The sequence below is a fragment of the Rattus rattus genome, chromosome 18, assembly GCF_011064425.1.
Source record: "Rattus rattus isolate New Zealand chromosome 18, Rrattus_CSIRO_v1, whole genome shotgun sequence".
In the NCBI taxonomy this organism is placed as follows: domain Eukaryota; kingdom Metazoa; phylum Chordata; class Mammalia; order Rodentia; family Muridae; genus Rattus; species Rattus rattus.
In genome coordinates, this window is record NC_046171.1 from 4,203,477 (window position 1) to 4,221,632 (window position 18,156).

The 18,156-nt window shown below is 45.2% G+C and overlaps 1 protein-coding gene across 1 annotated transcript in view; it reads right to left on the reverse strand.

The window, feature by feature from the left end:
- Positions 1-4,411, reverse strand: part of Cmtr1 (cap methyltransferase 1) — a 43,154-nt gene extending 38,743 nt beyond the window's left edge. The window contains exons 1-2 of the mRNA XM_032889174.1: positions 4,268-4,411; positions 1,806-1,940 (exon numbers count right to left, since the gene is read on the reverse strand). Coding sequence (XP_032745065.1) covers positions 1,806-1,935 — 130 coding nt within the window. The 5' untranslated portion in view covers positions 1,936-1,940; positions 4,268-4,411. The remainder of the gene's footprint in view (positions 1-1,805; positions 1,941-4,267) is intronic.
- Positions 4,412-18,156: the final 13,745 nt, after the last annotated feature.

The window sequence follows — 18,156 nt, forward strand, 5'->3', positions numbered from 1 at the left end:
CTCTACCACTGAGCTAAATCCCCAACCCCCAGAGTTTTTTACAATTGTTTTTGGACAGGTCCCACTACCAGTTCAGGCTTGTCTCAAGCTCAAGTGATCTCTGCGTCATCAACCTCCCACCCAGTCAGGAACCAGGCATACATGACGGTGCTCAACACCACTGAGAACTTAAAGGCAGCCATACCTCTACACAAGGTCACCGTCTCTGTCCATCCTAGACCACAGCTCCACCAAAACTGCCTGCCAGGCTTTTCTCCACCCATCCTCACTGGATCAGCTAACGTGTAACTTGTCCTCCGGTGAGCCTACCACTAGTAAGTGAACTTCACTTCCTAATACCCACAAAGGAAGCACCCCATCCTTTTAGTCAACAACCTGTTACAAAGTTTCATTCCAGTTTACTACTGACCTCCAGGGCATGCAAAGTGCTAGTGAGCTAGTGTACAGAGTTGAAAACAGCATCCTCCTCCAAATTCCTGTCACTATAAACCAGGGAAGAATTTTATTTGGAAACAGAGTCTTTGCAGATATAATCAAGTTCAAACATGATAACACTAAAGAGGCATAAGTCCTAATCCAATGACTGACATCCTAATAGGAAAATGTTATCACAGATACAGGAAAAGCAGCAGCAGAAACCAGAAGCAAACCAGAGGCATGCAGTCATCGAGCCATCAGACATTACAGAAGTAAGAGGGGAAGGGAGTCCTTCCCAAGAGCCTGCACAGAGAGCATGCAGCCCTGCTCACAACCTGGCTGAGAGCACTAGTCTCCAGATGTGTGAGAGAATAGTGTTCTACTGTACACAGCGCAGGATGCCAGAGCTCGTTCCATAGAGCAGCTCTCAGAAATGAATGGAAACCGAGTATAGTGGTGTACACGTTTAATGCCAGCACTCAGGAGGCCAAAGCACGTGGATCTCTGTGAGTTCCAGGACAACCAAAGACACATAGTGAGAGCATCCCAAAACAAACAACGAACGAAAGAAAGAAGGAAGGAAGGAAAAAGGAAGGATGATAGAAGGGAGGGAGGGAGGGAGGGAAGAAGGAAGGAAGGAAGGAAGGAAGGAAAAAGGAAGGATGGATAGAAGGAAGGAGGGAGGGAGGAAGGAGGGAGGGAGGGAGGAAAGTAGGAAGGAAGGAAAGAAAGAAAGAAGGGAGGGAGGGAAAAAGGATGGATAGAAGGAAGGAGGGAGGGAGGAAGGAAGGAGGGAGGGAGGAATAGAGCTGGCTTGTCAGAGTTAATGTGAACGGAGTACTCCTAACTGTCTGGTATATAGGGTGAATTCAGAAACTGTGAATGTCCACAATGGTCAAACAGGCAAAGCGAAGCTTCTTTCCACCGAATCTTTGAGCTGGAGATAAACAGCAAGCAGCACAGACACTCCACCATAGCTGGGTATTTCTGATTACAACCGCTGAAGGAACTGAGAAAACCGTATGCAAGGACCTGAGTCAGACCAGGCAGCTGCAACCCACCTCTCCAGAGACGCTCCCAATTATTAATAGCTGTTAAAAACACAGCATTCAATGCTCAACACTTCTACCTGATTTAAGGCGGTGAGAGGGTCACCTGCTGAAGGACCAGGAACAGATCAAAGGCACTTCTGGATCCACCCCACCTTTTAAAATTTAAAACAAGTTTCCCTACTCTTAGTGGGAGAACAGCAGCAGAATGGAAGAGTCTAGATAGCTTCCATCTTCCTGTCACAATTTTCTAATTTTGCCCAAGGGGCAGTGAACTACATTCCGCTCAATCCAAACAACCTGATGGCCAGTAGCCTCAGATCAGACAGGCCAGTGTACCTTTTGCCGCATGACTGACAGAGGAGAGAGGTTCATCATCAGATGTGGAGCTGAGGTGCCGGGCAAGCTCCCCAATTCGCTTCTGTTTCTTGAGGGGGGCAGTGCACTCTGGGTCAGTTCTCCTCTTCATTGTTACTGCAACCATAAATCCCGTCAGTCAGCTCTTGGGTTAGAACTACTGGGAATGAGGCAAGGATCCCAAGTGACCACTGCACGCATCTCCGAGTGCTAACACTTGAGCGGGCTCTTCCTCCCAGAGAGGCCCAGGAAGGAGGCTAGCCAAGCTCTGTTTTTCAGTAACAATAGTTAGTTTCCCTAGGAAACAAGTCGATCTCAGAATCAGAGACCTTGGTGCTATTGGTATCAGATATCAAATGTTACATTAACTCAGGAAGACACGGGGGTGGAGGGGCATGGGGGAGTGAGTACTTGTTACTCTATAACTTTTGAGACAGTACTGGTTATTCATAATAATGTATACTGAAAGCAAATTATGAACCCTACTAAGTGACAGCTACCAGTATTTCCAAGGACCATCAGAGAAGGATTGTTTCCCATCATTTTCTTGCCAGAACAATTAAGATATTATTATATATGACAAAAATGATGGGATCTGGCTTGTTTCCTGTCTTGAAATAAGAAAGAACAGTGTAAGACACGGAAGTACTAGTTGAGTGGCAACCAAGAGGGGTGAAAGAATCAATGGACAGCTGTAGTAGTGAGATACAACGGCTTTTTTTTCCCCTTTAAAAATATTCTTTGACATCAATTTTTAAGAATACAAATACAGTAAGGAGTGGAGCGCTGAGTATGTTTGGCATCTGCCTCTGTCTTAACACTCGGGAGTCTGAGGAAATCTGTAGAGAACCTGAAGCAAAATACCAAGGGCTTGAGGAGTGGATCTCTCAGGGAGCCCTGCCCTGTACGTGCAAGATCCTGGGTTCCAGCCCAGCTCTGCACAGGGAAAAAAATGGAAGAATGGGGAGCAAGCTTCCCATGATGGCCAGGAGCTGGTTTCTGAGAAACAAAACAGAAAGGATGGGGAGCTGGAGACGTGTATATGTCTGAAATTCAATTTCCAGCACCCACACTGGACAACCCACAATTGCCTATAACTCTAGTTCCAGGAAAACAGACACCTCCAGCCTATGCAGGAACCTGCATGCCTACTCAAAATAGTCAAAATACTTTTCATAGGAGAAAAACATCTGAATTTTACTTTGTAATGATATGGGGCATCCTTTTTTTTTTTTTTCAAAATATTTATAAGTGGATGGGATGAAGTAATTACAAAATCTTCAGGAAAAACAGTATATTCGGAGAAAAAGGAAAGAGAAAAGTTTGGAGGTACGCTGATATCTTTGGGGAATAGGGACATAGGGATACAAGAATGGACTTCCCTGGCGCTTGAGTCAGACATATGGTGGGGTTTTAAGACCATGTTTTCACCGTGAATTGACTACTCAATACTGTCATATGAAAATCAGAGACAGTTCAACTTGTTTCAAAATAACTTGGAGGGGGGAGAATAAGCATCAGCAGTCGAGGCAAGAAAGTAATAGAACCTGAAGGGGTAATAGCGATCCCTCCCCCAGAAATCTAGCAAAATGCTGGATCACGTTTCTGTACTAACAGCCCAAGGATGAACCGGTGGACCCAATGTACAATCATCCCAATTTCTTAAGTGACACTGGCAGCGCCTGTCAGAGGAAAACAGGAAGGCCAGGGGACTGATCCAAGAGAAAGCAAGGCTCCACGGAGCCTCATTTTCACTTGATATCATAGATCTCCCGAAAAGGCCCCCAGGCGAGCCTGATAAGCTCACCGTAGAGGCTTCGCCTGGCCACAGCACGTTAAAAGGATCTCCTTTAACTCTTAAGTCGTCCCGAGGTGTGGGTGTGTGTGTAGGGGGATCACGGGAACTCAGAATGGTCTAAGATGGGTGTGTGTTAGGGGTGGGGTGGAGGGGAATCACTGGGAACTCAGTATGGTCTAAGATGGGGCAGGTGCGAGTACAGGAAACAGCTTTGTAGAGGGCAAGGCGGCAGATACGAACGTCCCCCTCCACCACAGCGCCTTCGATTGGGGCCTCGCAGGGAATCCAAGCCAATCCTCTCATTTCCTCGGCAAGGGGAAGGCCAAAGGGCTATCGAGTGACCTACAATGGCAGACGCGCTGTGACCAGGCACTTCCAAGCGCGGCTACCCGTATGCAGAGGGGAAAGAAGGAAACGCCATCTCCCCGGCTGAGCTTCTCCTTTGGAAACCTCAGGTGTTGAGACTGTGTGAGCGGCGACCAGCAGCAGCGGCAACCTCGGCTCGGAGAGGTTGTTGGGGAGAGGAGAGGGGGGCAGGAGCGGAGAGTAGCTACCAGAAGGCGGGCAGAGTGGCCGCCACCGGGGAAGGATGCTGTGCCCGCGCGCCCGCCCGCTCGCACCCCCCGGGCCGCGCGCCAGCACTCACACTGAGAGCATGGGGCGAACTGCCGGCGAGCGGAAACGAGGGATCAGGCCGCCACTGTCCAGTGTCGCCGCTGGCCTTGTAACCTCCTCCTCACTCACTTTCGTTTCCTCGCAGGGCCGGCTGGCTACGCGGTCGCGCTCGGATCCCGCCCTGCGGGCGGCGCCGCTTGATAACGTCACGAGCCGTCAGCCCCGCCCCCTCTGGGTTCAAGCTCGGCCCCTGGGAACTGCCCAGGTCACACAGCGCTCAGGACTCGAGGCGCCTGCGCGGAAGGGCGACCTCGAAAGAATGGGGGGTGCGGCGGGGGATGGGGCGGGGGAGCCATTCGGAAAGTAACCCGTGTCTACTCCCGCTCCAAGGAGGAGAAATCAATACTCCACTTCAGTTTATTCATCTTGTTATGGCGTACCTGAAGAGGAAAAACTCCCAAGATGTCTCAATAAATCATATGGAGTCTTTATTATTTATTACCACCAGCTGGACTGTCTCAGGCAAGAGTAGCGGGAAGCACCCTCGGACCTCCAGTTTGTTCGATATTTTAAAGACAAGGACCACAACTGTGATGTATACAGAAAGACAGTTCCAGACATGTGCAGCAAACAAGCATTGTTTTTTTTTTTTTTTTTTTAAGAAACAGAGAGACCGGGTTGGGGATTTAGCTCAGTGGTAGAGCGCTTGCCTAACAAGCACAAGGCCCTGGGTTCTGGTCCCCAGCTATGAAAAAAAAAAAAAAAAAAAAAAAAAAAAAAAAAAAAAAAAAAAAGAAACAGAGAGACCGCAATGAAATGGTCAGGCAGTTAACCTTTAGCCTCAGAATCACAATCACATGCTATAGGAATTTATGGCTGGTATAAGTGACCAGAGACCAGTTTTTTCCCAAGATAGTTTTAGCAATTTAAGTGTTCTTAGGAGCTGAGTGGTGGTGACGTTGGTGGTGGTGGTGGAGGCGGCGGCGGCGGCGGCGGCGGCGGCGGCGGCGGCGGCAGCGTTCGCCTTTAATGCCAGCACTCAGAAAGCAGAGACAGGCAGATCTCTGTGAGTTCGAGGCCAGCCTGGTCTACATGGCTAGTTCCAGGGCAGCCAGGGCTATATCGTGAGACTCTGACTTGGAAACAAAAAACAAAAAAAAAAAAAAACAACCAGTATTTCTAGGAAGGATTTCACAGCATGGTATAACTGTAGTTCAGGGGCTGGGGATTTAGCTCAGTGGTAGAGCGCTTACCTAGGAAGCGCAAGGCCCTGGGTTCGGTCCCCAGCTCCGAAAAAAAAAAAAAAAAAAAAAAAAAAAAAAATAACTGTAGTTCAGTAGCTCACTACAGTCTCATTGTTATAATATAGATTTTTTTTTTTTCTTTTTTTTTTTCAGAGCTGGGGACCAACCAGGGCCTTGCACTTGCTAGGCAAGCGCCTACCACTGAGCTAAATCCCAACCCCTACAATATAGATTTAAGAACACAGTCAGAGACACAAGTAAGCTGGCCAAGGTCTGTTCCTGCTCCATAGGACACATTTAACAAGGACAGTGGACTAGGCATGGCTCAGTGTCAAGACGGTTTGCCCGGTACACACCAGGTCCTAGGTTCGATTCCCAATGCCTCGGACAAAAAGAAGTAACGCCATCTGTGGCATTTGACCGCATGGACTAATTCCTCTTCGCACTTCCAGACGAATATAACTTTGCTGGACATTCTCAGCTGCGTCTGTCTCTTAAAACCCCAAGAATTCAAATGTCAACATATGTTCTCCCACAATGCTGCTTTTTAAAAAAGGATTTTATTTTTTATGTGTATGCGTGTCCTGCGTGCACATATGCATGTGTGCCACATGCATGGTACCCGTGTGAGACAGAAGACAGCATCAGTTCCCCTGGAACTGGAATTAAAGATAGTCGTGGGTGCTGTACTGAACCCAGGTCTGGAAGAGCGTTAAGTGCTCTTAACCCCTGAACCACCTCTCCAGCCCTTTCCCAGGTGACTGGCACTGTATGATTTAGTCTGTTTATTCAAGTCTGGAGATCTGATGAGTTTACCTTTTCTTCATTTCCCTGAAGCCAACTATTCACTTGAGACTTGAGTTCAAGTTCACCTTCTACTTGTCTGGTAAACATCCCCTACCCTATCACACTTCTCCCTCTCCCTCTCCCTCCTCGCTCTTTCCCTCCCTCCCACCAAGGCTTTTGCAGTAATATCCAAATCATGATGCCTGTCTCCGGGCACCTCTGTTTGGAACTAAAGTGTTGTGGGTTTTTTATTGTTGTTTTGTTTGTATTATCATGGGTGATCCTCTAGCAACCCATCAGTGATTGGAACCTGCCATTGACTTCCCACTGCTCTTAGGATGACAGCGATGTCCTTTAGGAGGTCTCAAAGACCTCCAGCCTTGTCCTACCAGCCCCTCACTTCTCACTCTCCTGGTCCCGTCTTGCTCAAATACAGTGTCCCGAAGGATTCCTCTCCCTGCTTTCTCTCAATGGTCCATCCTTTCCCCGGATGATGCTAATGTCTGTTTACTGCTCAGGTTTGAGTGTAGTGGTGGTATTAAAATCTGCATTTTAGACATGTGAAAATAGCTTAGTCGGGATCCCCGCTATACCCAAGGCTGCCCCAGACAACCAGAACCCAGTGACATCACTCACTTAAGATAACGAGACAGTCCTAGAACCCCATGACTGATGGACACGGTATGAAGCAGCCACTAAGAGCAGTGCTCTGCTCTGCACGTTTGGAGACACCACCATGATCTGCCCCGTGGCTGAAGAGTCTCCCCCAGGATTCTCACCCTCAAATCAGAGACTTCCATTACAGACTAGATCTGACCCTCAGCAAGGACATGTTCAACAGGTGAGCAGCCTTGAGGAGATAATCTTGGAACCATAGTTAGGAATTTAGAGCGTAAACCTTGTGTGATGACCCTCTGCATAGTAAAATAGAACTCTTGTTTTATATGTGTATCTATTCCACGTCCTTACATTCTCATTTGAAACACTGAGCTTGCCACTCCCTCCTTTGGAAACCTTTCGGGAGCTCACAAGAGTAATTACCATCACCCCCGGTTAGGAAAACTGGCAGGCACCGCCTCCCGCCTCCCACCGCACCCATGTAAAAAGAATCTCAGGTTATGAGGGTGGCGGCAAGACCTTTAGATTCTAAGCCCCTGAAGAATTTTAAACTATAGAAAGTCACTGTCAGCGGAGAGACAGAAAATGTAAAAAATAAGTGACTGAGAAATTAATCAATTGGAAAACACAGTATAACTGCTGGGTGGGGCAGTGGCGGATCTCTGAGTTTGAGTCTAGCCTGTTCTACAGTTGAATTCCAAGCCAACCAGGAATACCCTGTCTCAAAAACCAAGAGGGGAAGGAAGGGAGGAAGCGGGGAGTGAGAGAGGAAGTGGGGGAGGCAGGATCAAAGACTATTTCACAAGATGGGCTCAATAGCTAATGGTAGTCACAAAACTTGAAGACTCTAGAAGAGTAACGTTTAGAAAATACCTGTGAGGAATTAAATTTAACAAAGTCTGGGCAATAAAAGTCTCTAGCTGGGAGGTGGTGGCTTACACCTCTAATCCCAGCTCTAGGCAGACCTCTCACGGTCAACCTGGGGTACACTGAGAACCCCTGTCTGAAAAACCATGAGAGACAGAGACAGAGAGACAGAGACAGACACACACACACAAAGACAGAGAAAGACAGACACAGAGTGACTAAGAGACAGAGGCAGAGAGAGAGAGAGAGAGAGAGAGAGAGAGAGAGAGAGAGAGAGAGAGGAGGTTCTATAGTGAGACAGCATTCCAGGCTGAAGATGTTTCCACCAACAGCAGGAGAGCTGTACCAGTCACCTGACAGTCAAGAACTGGAAGGCTAGATTCATCATTCGTCCTGTATCCAAACTTTACACTGGCTTGTTTTGAAGCCTCCAGGCTGTGATTGGCTGAGATTCAGTTTCTTGGTTGTTTTGGCAGGTTTCATTACATTTCTTTACACATCAAGATAGGTTACAATTCAATATGCACAGAGCAGACCTAGGCCAGATATGATGACCCAAATACAAAGTCAAGTTGAGGGTCAATTTGATTAAGTTTAATGGTATCCAAGTTCAATCACGAGGGGGTGGGGGTGGGCTAGAGTCTCAGAAAACAAAACCAGAAGATTTAACATTCCGAATCAGAGTCACAGAAGAAAAAGAGAAAGAAAAAAAAAATTGATGCAGAAAAAAAATATTTTTAACTCAGGGTCTTGTAGCCTTGGGTTGCTGCAAGTCTAAGGTAGTGCTGTGCTACTGTAGTGGCTATTCCTGGCTGTCATTTTGACTATAAATGGAATGAATGATAATCCAGAATTGGAAGGCTCACCTTTGATCCTGATCTTGAGGCTGGGAGATAAAAGTTTCTGACCTGGATCTTCATATGGAGATCTTGAGGCAAAGTGGCTATGAATCCCGTGAGCTTAAGGCAAGGAGAGGTCTGAGTTCAAGGTCACCTGGGACAAAGCAAGACCCAGACCCAGGTTGGGTGGTACAAACCTTTAATCTGGGACTCTGCTGGAGATTTACATAAGGACATTGGAAGAAGGAAGAGTCTCTCTCTCTCTCTCCCCCCCCCCCCTTTGACTGCCTCTTGGGACTGAGCCACCGACTTCCATTCACAGCTGCTGCTGGAGATTTACATAAGGACATTGGGAGAAGGAAGATTCTCCCTTCTCTGCTGCCTGCCTGCCTGCCTGCCTGCCTGCCTGCCTTGTGGGACTGAGCCACTGCTAGATCCTTGGACTTCCATGCACAGCTGCTGCTGACCATTGTTGGGGAATTGGACTACAGATTGTAAGTCATCAACCAATTCCCTTACTATATAGAGACTACCCATAAGTTCTGTGACTCTAGAGAACCCTGACCAAGATAGCTACACATTGACATATTAAGTTCCAGGCTAGCCTGGGCTACAAAATGAAAATCTGCCTAAAGAGAGAGGAGTGGCACACGCCCTTAATCCCAGAACTCTGAGGGCAGAGGCGAAAGAATCTGTGAATTCAAGGCCAGTCTGGTCAACATCTTAAATTCAAGGTGAGTTACATTATGAGACTATAATAATAATAATAATAACAATAATAAATTTTATTATATCATTTAATAATTTTATTATATTCATTATATTTATCAAATATGTTATGTTATTTACTATTTTGTTATATTATTTAATAATTATTGATAATAATTTAATAATTAATCATCATTTTAAACCATAAATACCCCAACTAGGTAACCATACTGTGGGTTGTTTTTCTTACATTCATGGTGGCTCACAACCATCTGTAGTGGGATCCAATAGATGCCTTCTCATGCTCATGAAGACAGCGACAGTGTACTCATATACATAAAATAAATAAATAATTCTTTAAATATTTTTTTATTTAAAAAGAAATGTTTAGTCATCTGAGCACACAGCTGTAATCCACATACTTGCGAGGCAGAAGAAGAAGGATGGAGATTTCAAACAAGTCCCATCAGCAAATTTCAGACCACCCTACGCTACCTGAAACCCTGCTGAACAAAAAGCTGGTTCTTTGACAAGATCAGTAAATTTGCTACATTTCTTTCCAGATTATCAGACAGCAACAAAAGGTTACAAGTTACCAATAACAGGATGAAACAGGGGGCATCTTACAGATGTTAAATAGTAACACAAATGTTAAGACTTTCTTTTTTTTTTTTTTTTTTTTCTTTTTTCTTTTTTTCGGAGCTGGGGACCGAACCCAGGGCCTTGCGGTTGCTAGGCAAGCACTCCACCACTGAGCCAAATCCCCAACCCCCAAAGTTTTATGGCCTTTTTTTTGGAGCTGGGGACCGAACCCAGAGCCTTGCGCATGCTAGGCAAGCACCCTACCACTGAGTTAAATCCCCAACCTCAGTTAAGACTTTCATAAAGACATTCTGCGAGCCTCTATGCACCAACTGATTTGGGCCAATTCCTTAACAGCTACAAATTCCTGGAATTTACCAAAGACAAAATAGAGAAGTGACTAGTCCTATATCTACTAAAGAAATTGCATTCGGGGGTTGGGGATTTAGCTCAGTGGTAGAGTGCTTGCCTAGCAAGCACAAGGCCCTGGGTTTAGTCCCCAGCTCCGGGAAAAAAGAAAAAAGAAAAAGAAAAAAAAAATTGCATTCATAGTGGTTTTCTTCTTAAGCAGCCTTTAAAAGCTTGAAGTCCAAATGATGCTTTAGTTTCATTTCTGTGGCTGAGATAAAACAACCTAGCAACAAAAAAACTTAGGGGAGAAAGGGCTCACTTTAGCTACAATGGTTGCAATCCTTCATCAAAAGGAAGTCAAGGCATCAGGAACAGCTGACCACATCACACCCATTGTCAGGAGCAGAGAGAAATGTATCCAGGCAAGCATACTTGTAATGCTCAGCTTGCCCTGCACACTTAACAGCCCAGGACCACCAGCCTAGAGCATGGTGCCACCCACAGTGGGCTGGGTCTTCCCACATCAATGAACAATCAAGACAATCCCTCAAAGTCCTATGCATAGTTTACATAACGCTCAAGAGCAACCCAAGGGACTCTTGATGCCAGGGCAGTGGTTGGTTCTGAAGCAAAGAAAAATGTACTGACCACAAGCTTGAGCAGACCCGGAAACTGGGAACATGTTCTATATTGATTGATGCGGTGATGGTGGAAGTAGATTCACAGTCAAAAGTCACTCAGCTGTTATTCCCTGAAGACTGGTGATTCTACTCCTGTAACTTTACCTCAGCAAAGCAAAGTTAACAGGTACGTGAGTGAAAACAGTGAGCAGGCTGTGGCTGGGACCGACTGGTGAGAGGGCTCAGTCTTGCAACCCCGAGTTCGACTCCCAGGAACCCAGGGGACGGAAAGGCAGAACGGACTTCTCCAAGTTGTCCTCTGGCCTCCACATGTGAACGGTGACTTGTGTGCATGTGCACAGAAAATAAGAAATTTTAATTGTAAGGTTATTTTTGGCATGCTTGTTTTGTGGACTTCAATATTTTTTTTAAAGATTATGTTATGGGTGTTTTTGACTGAATGCATGTCTGTGTACCTTGTGCTTGAGTGGTATCCATGGAGACCAGAAGAATGCACGGGATCTGCAAAAGCAGCCACTATTATGGTGCCAGCTTTTCAGCCCATTTATTTATTAATTATTTTATTTTATTTTGAGACAGGGTCTCACTATGTAGCTTTGGCTGTCCTAGAACTCACTCTGTAGACCAGGCTGACCTTGAACTTAGAGATCCACCTGCCTCTGCCTTTCGAGTGCTAGGATCAAAGGTGTGTACTACCACTACCCAGTAATGTATTTAATTTTTTAGATGTCCTATATTTATTATATTTATTTATGTTTGTGTGTGTGCATGTGTGTGTGTGTGTGTGTGTGTGTGCATATGTGTGCATGTGTGTCTAAGTCTGGCCACATGTGAGCACAGGTGATCACAATGGCCAGAAGGAAATGTCAGGCCCACGGAAGGTGAAGTCACAGGCAGTTGTGAGCAGCCCAACACGGGTGGCAGAGGACCAAACTTTAGTGCTCTAAGAGTGGCAAGTGTCCTTAACTACTGGGCCACCTCTCTAAGCCTGACATTTAATTTTTAATTTGTTTCAGTGGTCACAAATGGGGAGATTTTCATGGCTAAGGCTAAAAATTAGAAATGTAAACTTCCAGGTTTTTCTTTGTTTAAATCAAAGCAAGAATAATCCGCTCTGAAGAAATACAATAGTTCTCCAGGATTTTCTGTAGGTCAGTTGTATTTCTTTTCTCTGAAGATTAAGAATTCACCATCCCTTCAGTCAATATCTTTAAGAATTTTGAATCACTTTATGTAATGTAAGAAAGAAATGGATTGTGTAACTATGACTCAACTTAGAAGCCCATTCAATGAAAATTCAATGTGGAAACAGCTTTGAAAGAATTCTGAAGTATTCCAGAATTTTCTTTTCAAAGAAAATGCCAGAATTGTACATTAAAAAGGCATGTCCTCCAGCTTCTTCCGTATCGACCACTTGGCCGAGAATGTTCTAATATTTTTTTAGTAGCATCTATAATCCTGACTTCCTAACCCCAAATTGAAAGGTTAGACTCATTCTCGTGGTTAAAAGAATCTTCCAGGCAAGCCACTACATCAATAAAATTCCTTTTTAATAATGTCTGTGGAGTGAGTTTTCTTTTTTTCCCCCCCCATTCTTTTTTATTTCAGTTAAAGTAAATATTTCTGCCTTCAGCTCAGAAAAGCACTTCAAGACATATTTTCATGACGGGCAGCTGCAGACTTCTGCGAGGTATAAAAGCAATTCGTGTTTTCGTCTAGCATCTTTCAAAAAACTGTTTAAATGTGTTTGCTTGACTCAGGAACCTGCTTTGCTCGTGACATTTAAGGCTGTTGACAAAACTTCCTTTACAGGCTTGTAAGAAGAACCTTTGTGGTGCACGTCCATGAAGAAATATATATATATCATATATGTGAATAAATTTTATATATAAAGATAATAATGCCAACGTGTAGGCGGCTTTCATTAAGTCAGCCTGGCTGGATACATTGCCAGGCACACTGGCCATCCCCTCTGTGCACAGTGGCAAGGGTTCATCTCCAAAATTTATTTGGCAGAGGGGGGAAAAATTCCTTTTTACTCTTTCCAAACTGTTCAAAGCCTTCGTAGTTTGCAAAAGGATGCATAACACAGGAATTCTTTGATGGCTTCAGTGTGCACACAAGAAAGGAGAGAGCTAACTACATGAAGAGACGTCTGTTGGATGCACGGCTTACTGAGATATCCTTTCAAGTTGGGGCGAAGTGACATGCACATTCAGTTTGGCTGGTATCACACTTCAATTAAAATTAATTTGTGTGTGTGAGCGCACACGCACACACAAACACATACACACACACACACACACACACACACACACACACACACCTCTGCCCACTCCCCACCCCCCCCTCCCCTCTCTCTTTCCTCTCTCTCTCTCTCTCTCTCTCTCTTTCTCTCTCTCTCTCTCTCTCTCTCTCTCTCTCTCTCTTTCTCTCTGTAGCTCTCTGGCTCTCTGCCCTGAAATCTGCTATGTAGACCAGGTTGGTCTCAAACACAGAAATCTGCCCACCTCTGCCTCCAGAGTGCTGGGATAAATGGCTTCAGGTTTCACTAAATCTGGCTGGGAAGCTTTTCTCTCAAGTCAAAACTAAAAATGAAACAGTATAAAGCATGATTTTTATCATTCTTCTTTTCTTTTTTTTTTTTTTTTTCTTTTTTTGTTTTTTTTTTTTTTAATGAGAAAAAAAGGTTGTGGTTCTGGTTGGGGGGGGAGGAAGGGGGGAACTGGGTGGAGTAAGGGGAGAGAAAACCATAATAAGAATGAATATAGTCCACCAAAAAAAAAAAAAACAACAAAAAACAAAACAAAACCAAAAACAAAACTAAGCCTTAAATCCTAGGATTCAGGAGACAGAGGAAGGTGGATCTCTGTGAGTTTGAGGACAGCCTGATCTACATAGAGTTCAAGCTCGGGGCTTGAGACGTTGTCTCAAAAAAGCAAAACAAGGGCTGGTTAGATACTCAGTAGTTAGGAACACTGGCTGCTCTTCCAGAGGTCCTGAGTTCAACTCCCAGCAACCACATGGTGGCTCACAACCATCTGTAATGGGGATCTGATGCCCTCTTCTGGTGTGTCTGAAGACAGCGACAGTGTACTCATATACATAAAATAAATAAGTAAATAAATCCTTTAAAAATTGTTTTCCATTTTGAAATTATTTCAGTTAAGAGAAAAGGTTAAGAATAATACAAATTATTGCCACAAACATACCATTTCATTGTTATTGTTTTGTTTTGTTTAACAGGGTTTCACTATGTGGGCCTGGTGGCCTAGAACTCACTCTGTCCATCAGGCTGGCCTTGAACTCACAGAGATTTACCTGCTTCTGCTTCCCAAGTGCTGGGCTTAAAGGGATGTGCCACCATGCCTGGTTACCCTTTTCTTTCTACACACAGTCATACTAATCTCTTATTGTTTTCTGTATTATTATATGTTCCTTTTTCTATGTGAGCATATATGTTATTTTTATAAATAATTTGAGATTGTGGGCAAAATGCCTTTATGCCAAAAACACTAGTTTTATATCATAAAATAAGGATAGTTGGGGTTGGGGATTTAGCTCAGTGGTAAAGCACTTGCCTAGCAAGCGCAAGGCCCTGGGTTTGGGCCCCACCACCGGAAAAAAAAAAAAAATAAGGATAGTCTGTTACTTACCCTTGATTATCAAAATAAAGCAAGTTAACATTATTAATATGACCCAGTAATCCATAAACCTTATTTATGCCTTACCAGTTGTCTCATAATGTCCTTTGAAGAAAATAATCTCTTTCCTCCAGTCCTGGGACCAATCCACATGTGATACCTAATACAAATAGGTCTTAAAACTAAAACTAGAGGGCTGGAGAGATGGCTCAGCGGTTAAGAGCACCCGACTACTCTTCCAGAGGTCCTGAGTTCAATTCCCAGCAACCACATGGTGGCTCACAACCATCTGTAAAGAGATCTGATGCCCTCCTCTGGTGTATCTGAAGACAGCTACAGTGTACTTATATATAATAAATGAATAAATCTTTAAAAAAAAAAAAACAAAAAAACTAAAACTAGAACTAAAAGAAAATGGCTGCACAGGATAGCCTAGAGCAAAGAAATGAGACAAGACTGGACCAGACTGTATGTACTAGAAATGAATCCTAAGTATATTAAGTAAAGAGAGAGTCTATCATCCAAAGGATTAAAATGATGTAGAGGAGAGAGAAGGGGAAGAGGAGGGGAGGCGGGAGAAAGGAAAAGACAAAGAAAAAAGAGAAAGGGCTCAGCAGCTATTGCAGGCAGGAATAATCCTGCAAACCAAATAGACTAGATCTGAAGTCACCACCTCTGGCACCAGGGCACCTGCATCAAAGTTTGAATGGCAAACATCCTTGACCGTGGGCAATGCCATGAATATGATGATTATGGATGTCTCTAGAAACTAGACAATCAGCCCTTATCCTCACCTAACCCTGAGCCTGGTGGTGGTGTGTACCAATTTCCTCCTACATAATACTGGCCAGTTGACAGTCCATCCTTAAGGAAGCTCCTTAAACACAGGAAGTTGACTCAAAGGCCTCAGGAAGTCCCTGAAACTGAGTAGATTCAATAGCTCCACCTGGCCTTTCCCCCAACCATTACATATTCGTGGACAAGACCAACTGCCCAAGAGGCTCAGACCAACTAAGATACCTGGAAAGTACAGTCTCTAACCTGTTGATCTGCCTCTAAGTTACGAAGTTTGCTCCAGGTTTCCAGCTTTCGTGATTTGTCACCATGCTAGGGTGGGCTTTGAGTAATTTCTGCTCCTGTAAGTAACCTCTTACCCACATTTCTGTAATTAGTCCTGATACAATCATTGATTCACCAAATTGGATTTTGGTCTCTTAAGTAGGCATTTGTTCACACACACCCCCTCCAGCCCTCCACAGCCTCCCAGGAACTGTCACACAACAGCTGGCCCTGGCTTCTGTGTATCACAAGTTTCTACTGCATAGCTTGAGGGAGACTAGATAAAAGATCATTATCAGGTATACCGCTCTAGCTGTGAGACCTGCTGGGGAAGTACCCCCTTCTTAGTGTTGTGGGATGAAGGTAGTCTTTGCTCCATAGAGGACGAGACAAACATAAAATGTTTAGGATTTCCAGAAAGAACAAAAACATGTTGGATAGTTTCTGGACCTTGTCTTCATGTAGAGAGCCCACACTCATCCCAGCCATAGAGCTGGGAAAAGGCCAGTGAATGCTAAGGTGGTGGTTCCTACACCTCTTGGCCAAGTGTGAGAGACTACCTGTGAGTAAGGGGTGGATGCAGTGTGGCCTGCAGGCCTCATCCGCCTGGATTCTGAGAAATGTAAAGAAATAGTCTACGCTGTAAGTTAGTTCTGTAGGAAGCCTGTGGGATGATCAGACCTCTGAGACTTGCCTTTGATCTATGAACCCTGTGTTAGAATGCCTTGTCATCCTGCCATTACCATAACAAATTGAAGGGTTTGTGCACCCTGGAGTTTTTAGGAATTCAGTAATTAGCGCCTTTAATCCCAGCACTCAGGAGGTAGAGGCAGGTGGATCTCATGTGAGTTTGAGGTCAGCCTGGTCTACAGAGGAACTCTGGACTGGAAAAACCAAATAAAGAATCCAGTAACTATGGAGGAGTGGCTTACTGCTCTTTTTTCAAAGCCAACTTTTTTTTTTTTTTTTTTTTTTTTTTTTGAGCTGGGGACCGAACCCAGGACCTTGCGCTTGCTAGGCAAGCGCTACCGCTGAGCTAAATCCCCAACCCCAGCTTACTGCTCTTACACAAGATCTAAACTCAGTCCCAGCACCCACATGGCAGTTAACCACCGCCCGTAACTCCAGTTCCAGTGGATCGGACCCTCTTCTGACCTTCTTGGGCTCCTGCAAGTAAGTGGTATATATAAACTTGTCATGTGTGCACAGTTTAACTGTGACAGGATTGGACTTATCGGAAGGCCATTGTATAAAAACAACAGCAAACAAAAGACCAGTTTTGGGTGGAAACTGGGCTGCTTTGTGGAGACTCCTTAAGCTCAGGTTAGCCCATCATGGAGGGGATGGCCTGCAGGTACTGTCAACAGTGAAACTACAACATCTGAGCGTTTGCTGAGCGTCTACCAGAAGCCCGGCCTGTTGCTACACTACAGTTAATGGCCCGAATAAGACGGTTCATTATTTCTCATCCCCCAAGGCCATCCCTTCCTCAGAGAAGCCACCCACTCCTACTGCAACTCCCACTTGCAAAATAAATAAAAAGAAAACTCAGCCGCATCAGGTTTTTTTTTTCTCTGAATGAAGCTTAACAGTGTTCAGAACAAGGCCTTGCTTGGCCTGCTGTTGTCAATGGCAACATCCCACTCAGATCGAGCCCCACATCTCCTCTAACACGAATAATAGACGTGAGGGAGTCCCAGGGTCTTCTCTTCTTCCTGGATTCTTCTCAGATGAAGACCACAGTGGAAGTCAGCGACCCTCCTAGTTTCTGTATCAAATGCTAATCTTGGCATCCATCAGAGGCCTTCTAGAATGGATATCATCTAAGCACAGCTGGGGCTCCCTGTCCTCTGGCTGACGGGGGATGGACGGTCTCCTTGCACAGTAAGGTTATGAAAGCAAATGGGCAGTTGGCTCGACCTGCCCAGTCTAAGCACTCCCGTGGTTACCATGACTCCCGAGTCTTGGGGACTGCACTTAAGTGATTGATGGTCACTCATAGAGAAAAGGGTGCAGAGAGACGCTCCATAATGGGGCCTTCCAATCAGAAACACAGATGATAGACTTCCAGCATCCAGCCCAGGGAGGGAAATGTCTCATGCCGCAACAATCTGCGAGATGAGGCAAGGGTAGGGTGAGCCTTTTTGAGACTCCTGTAACCAGGTGGCTAGGGCTGCCACTCACTGCAAAGCCCCTCAGAGAGAGCTGGCTGCATTCCTCTGCTAACTTCACTGGGATTCTGAGCGCCTCCCCTGGTGTGGTTTAACTTGAGGAAGACTGAACGGCAGCTGGCTCTGCTGCCCCAGGTTCGTGCTATGGGGTGGAAGAGCTAGCCCGTCTCTTTGTAGAGAAGAGAGATGTTTGGCATCTCGAAGCTCAGAGGGAAACACATGGAAGTCAGGGTTAATCTTTGCGTCTTTTAAAAACGGAACATTCTGCTGTGCATAGTGCGCACGCCTTTGATCACAGCACTCGGGAGGCAGCGGCAGGAGGATCTCCTGTGAGTTCAAGGTTAGCCTGGTCTACGTGGTGAGTTCCAGGACAGCCAGGGCTACACACGGAGACCCGATTTCAAGAAATA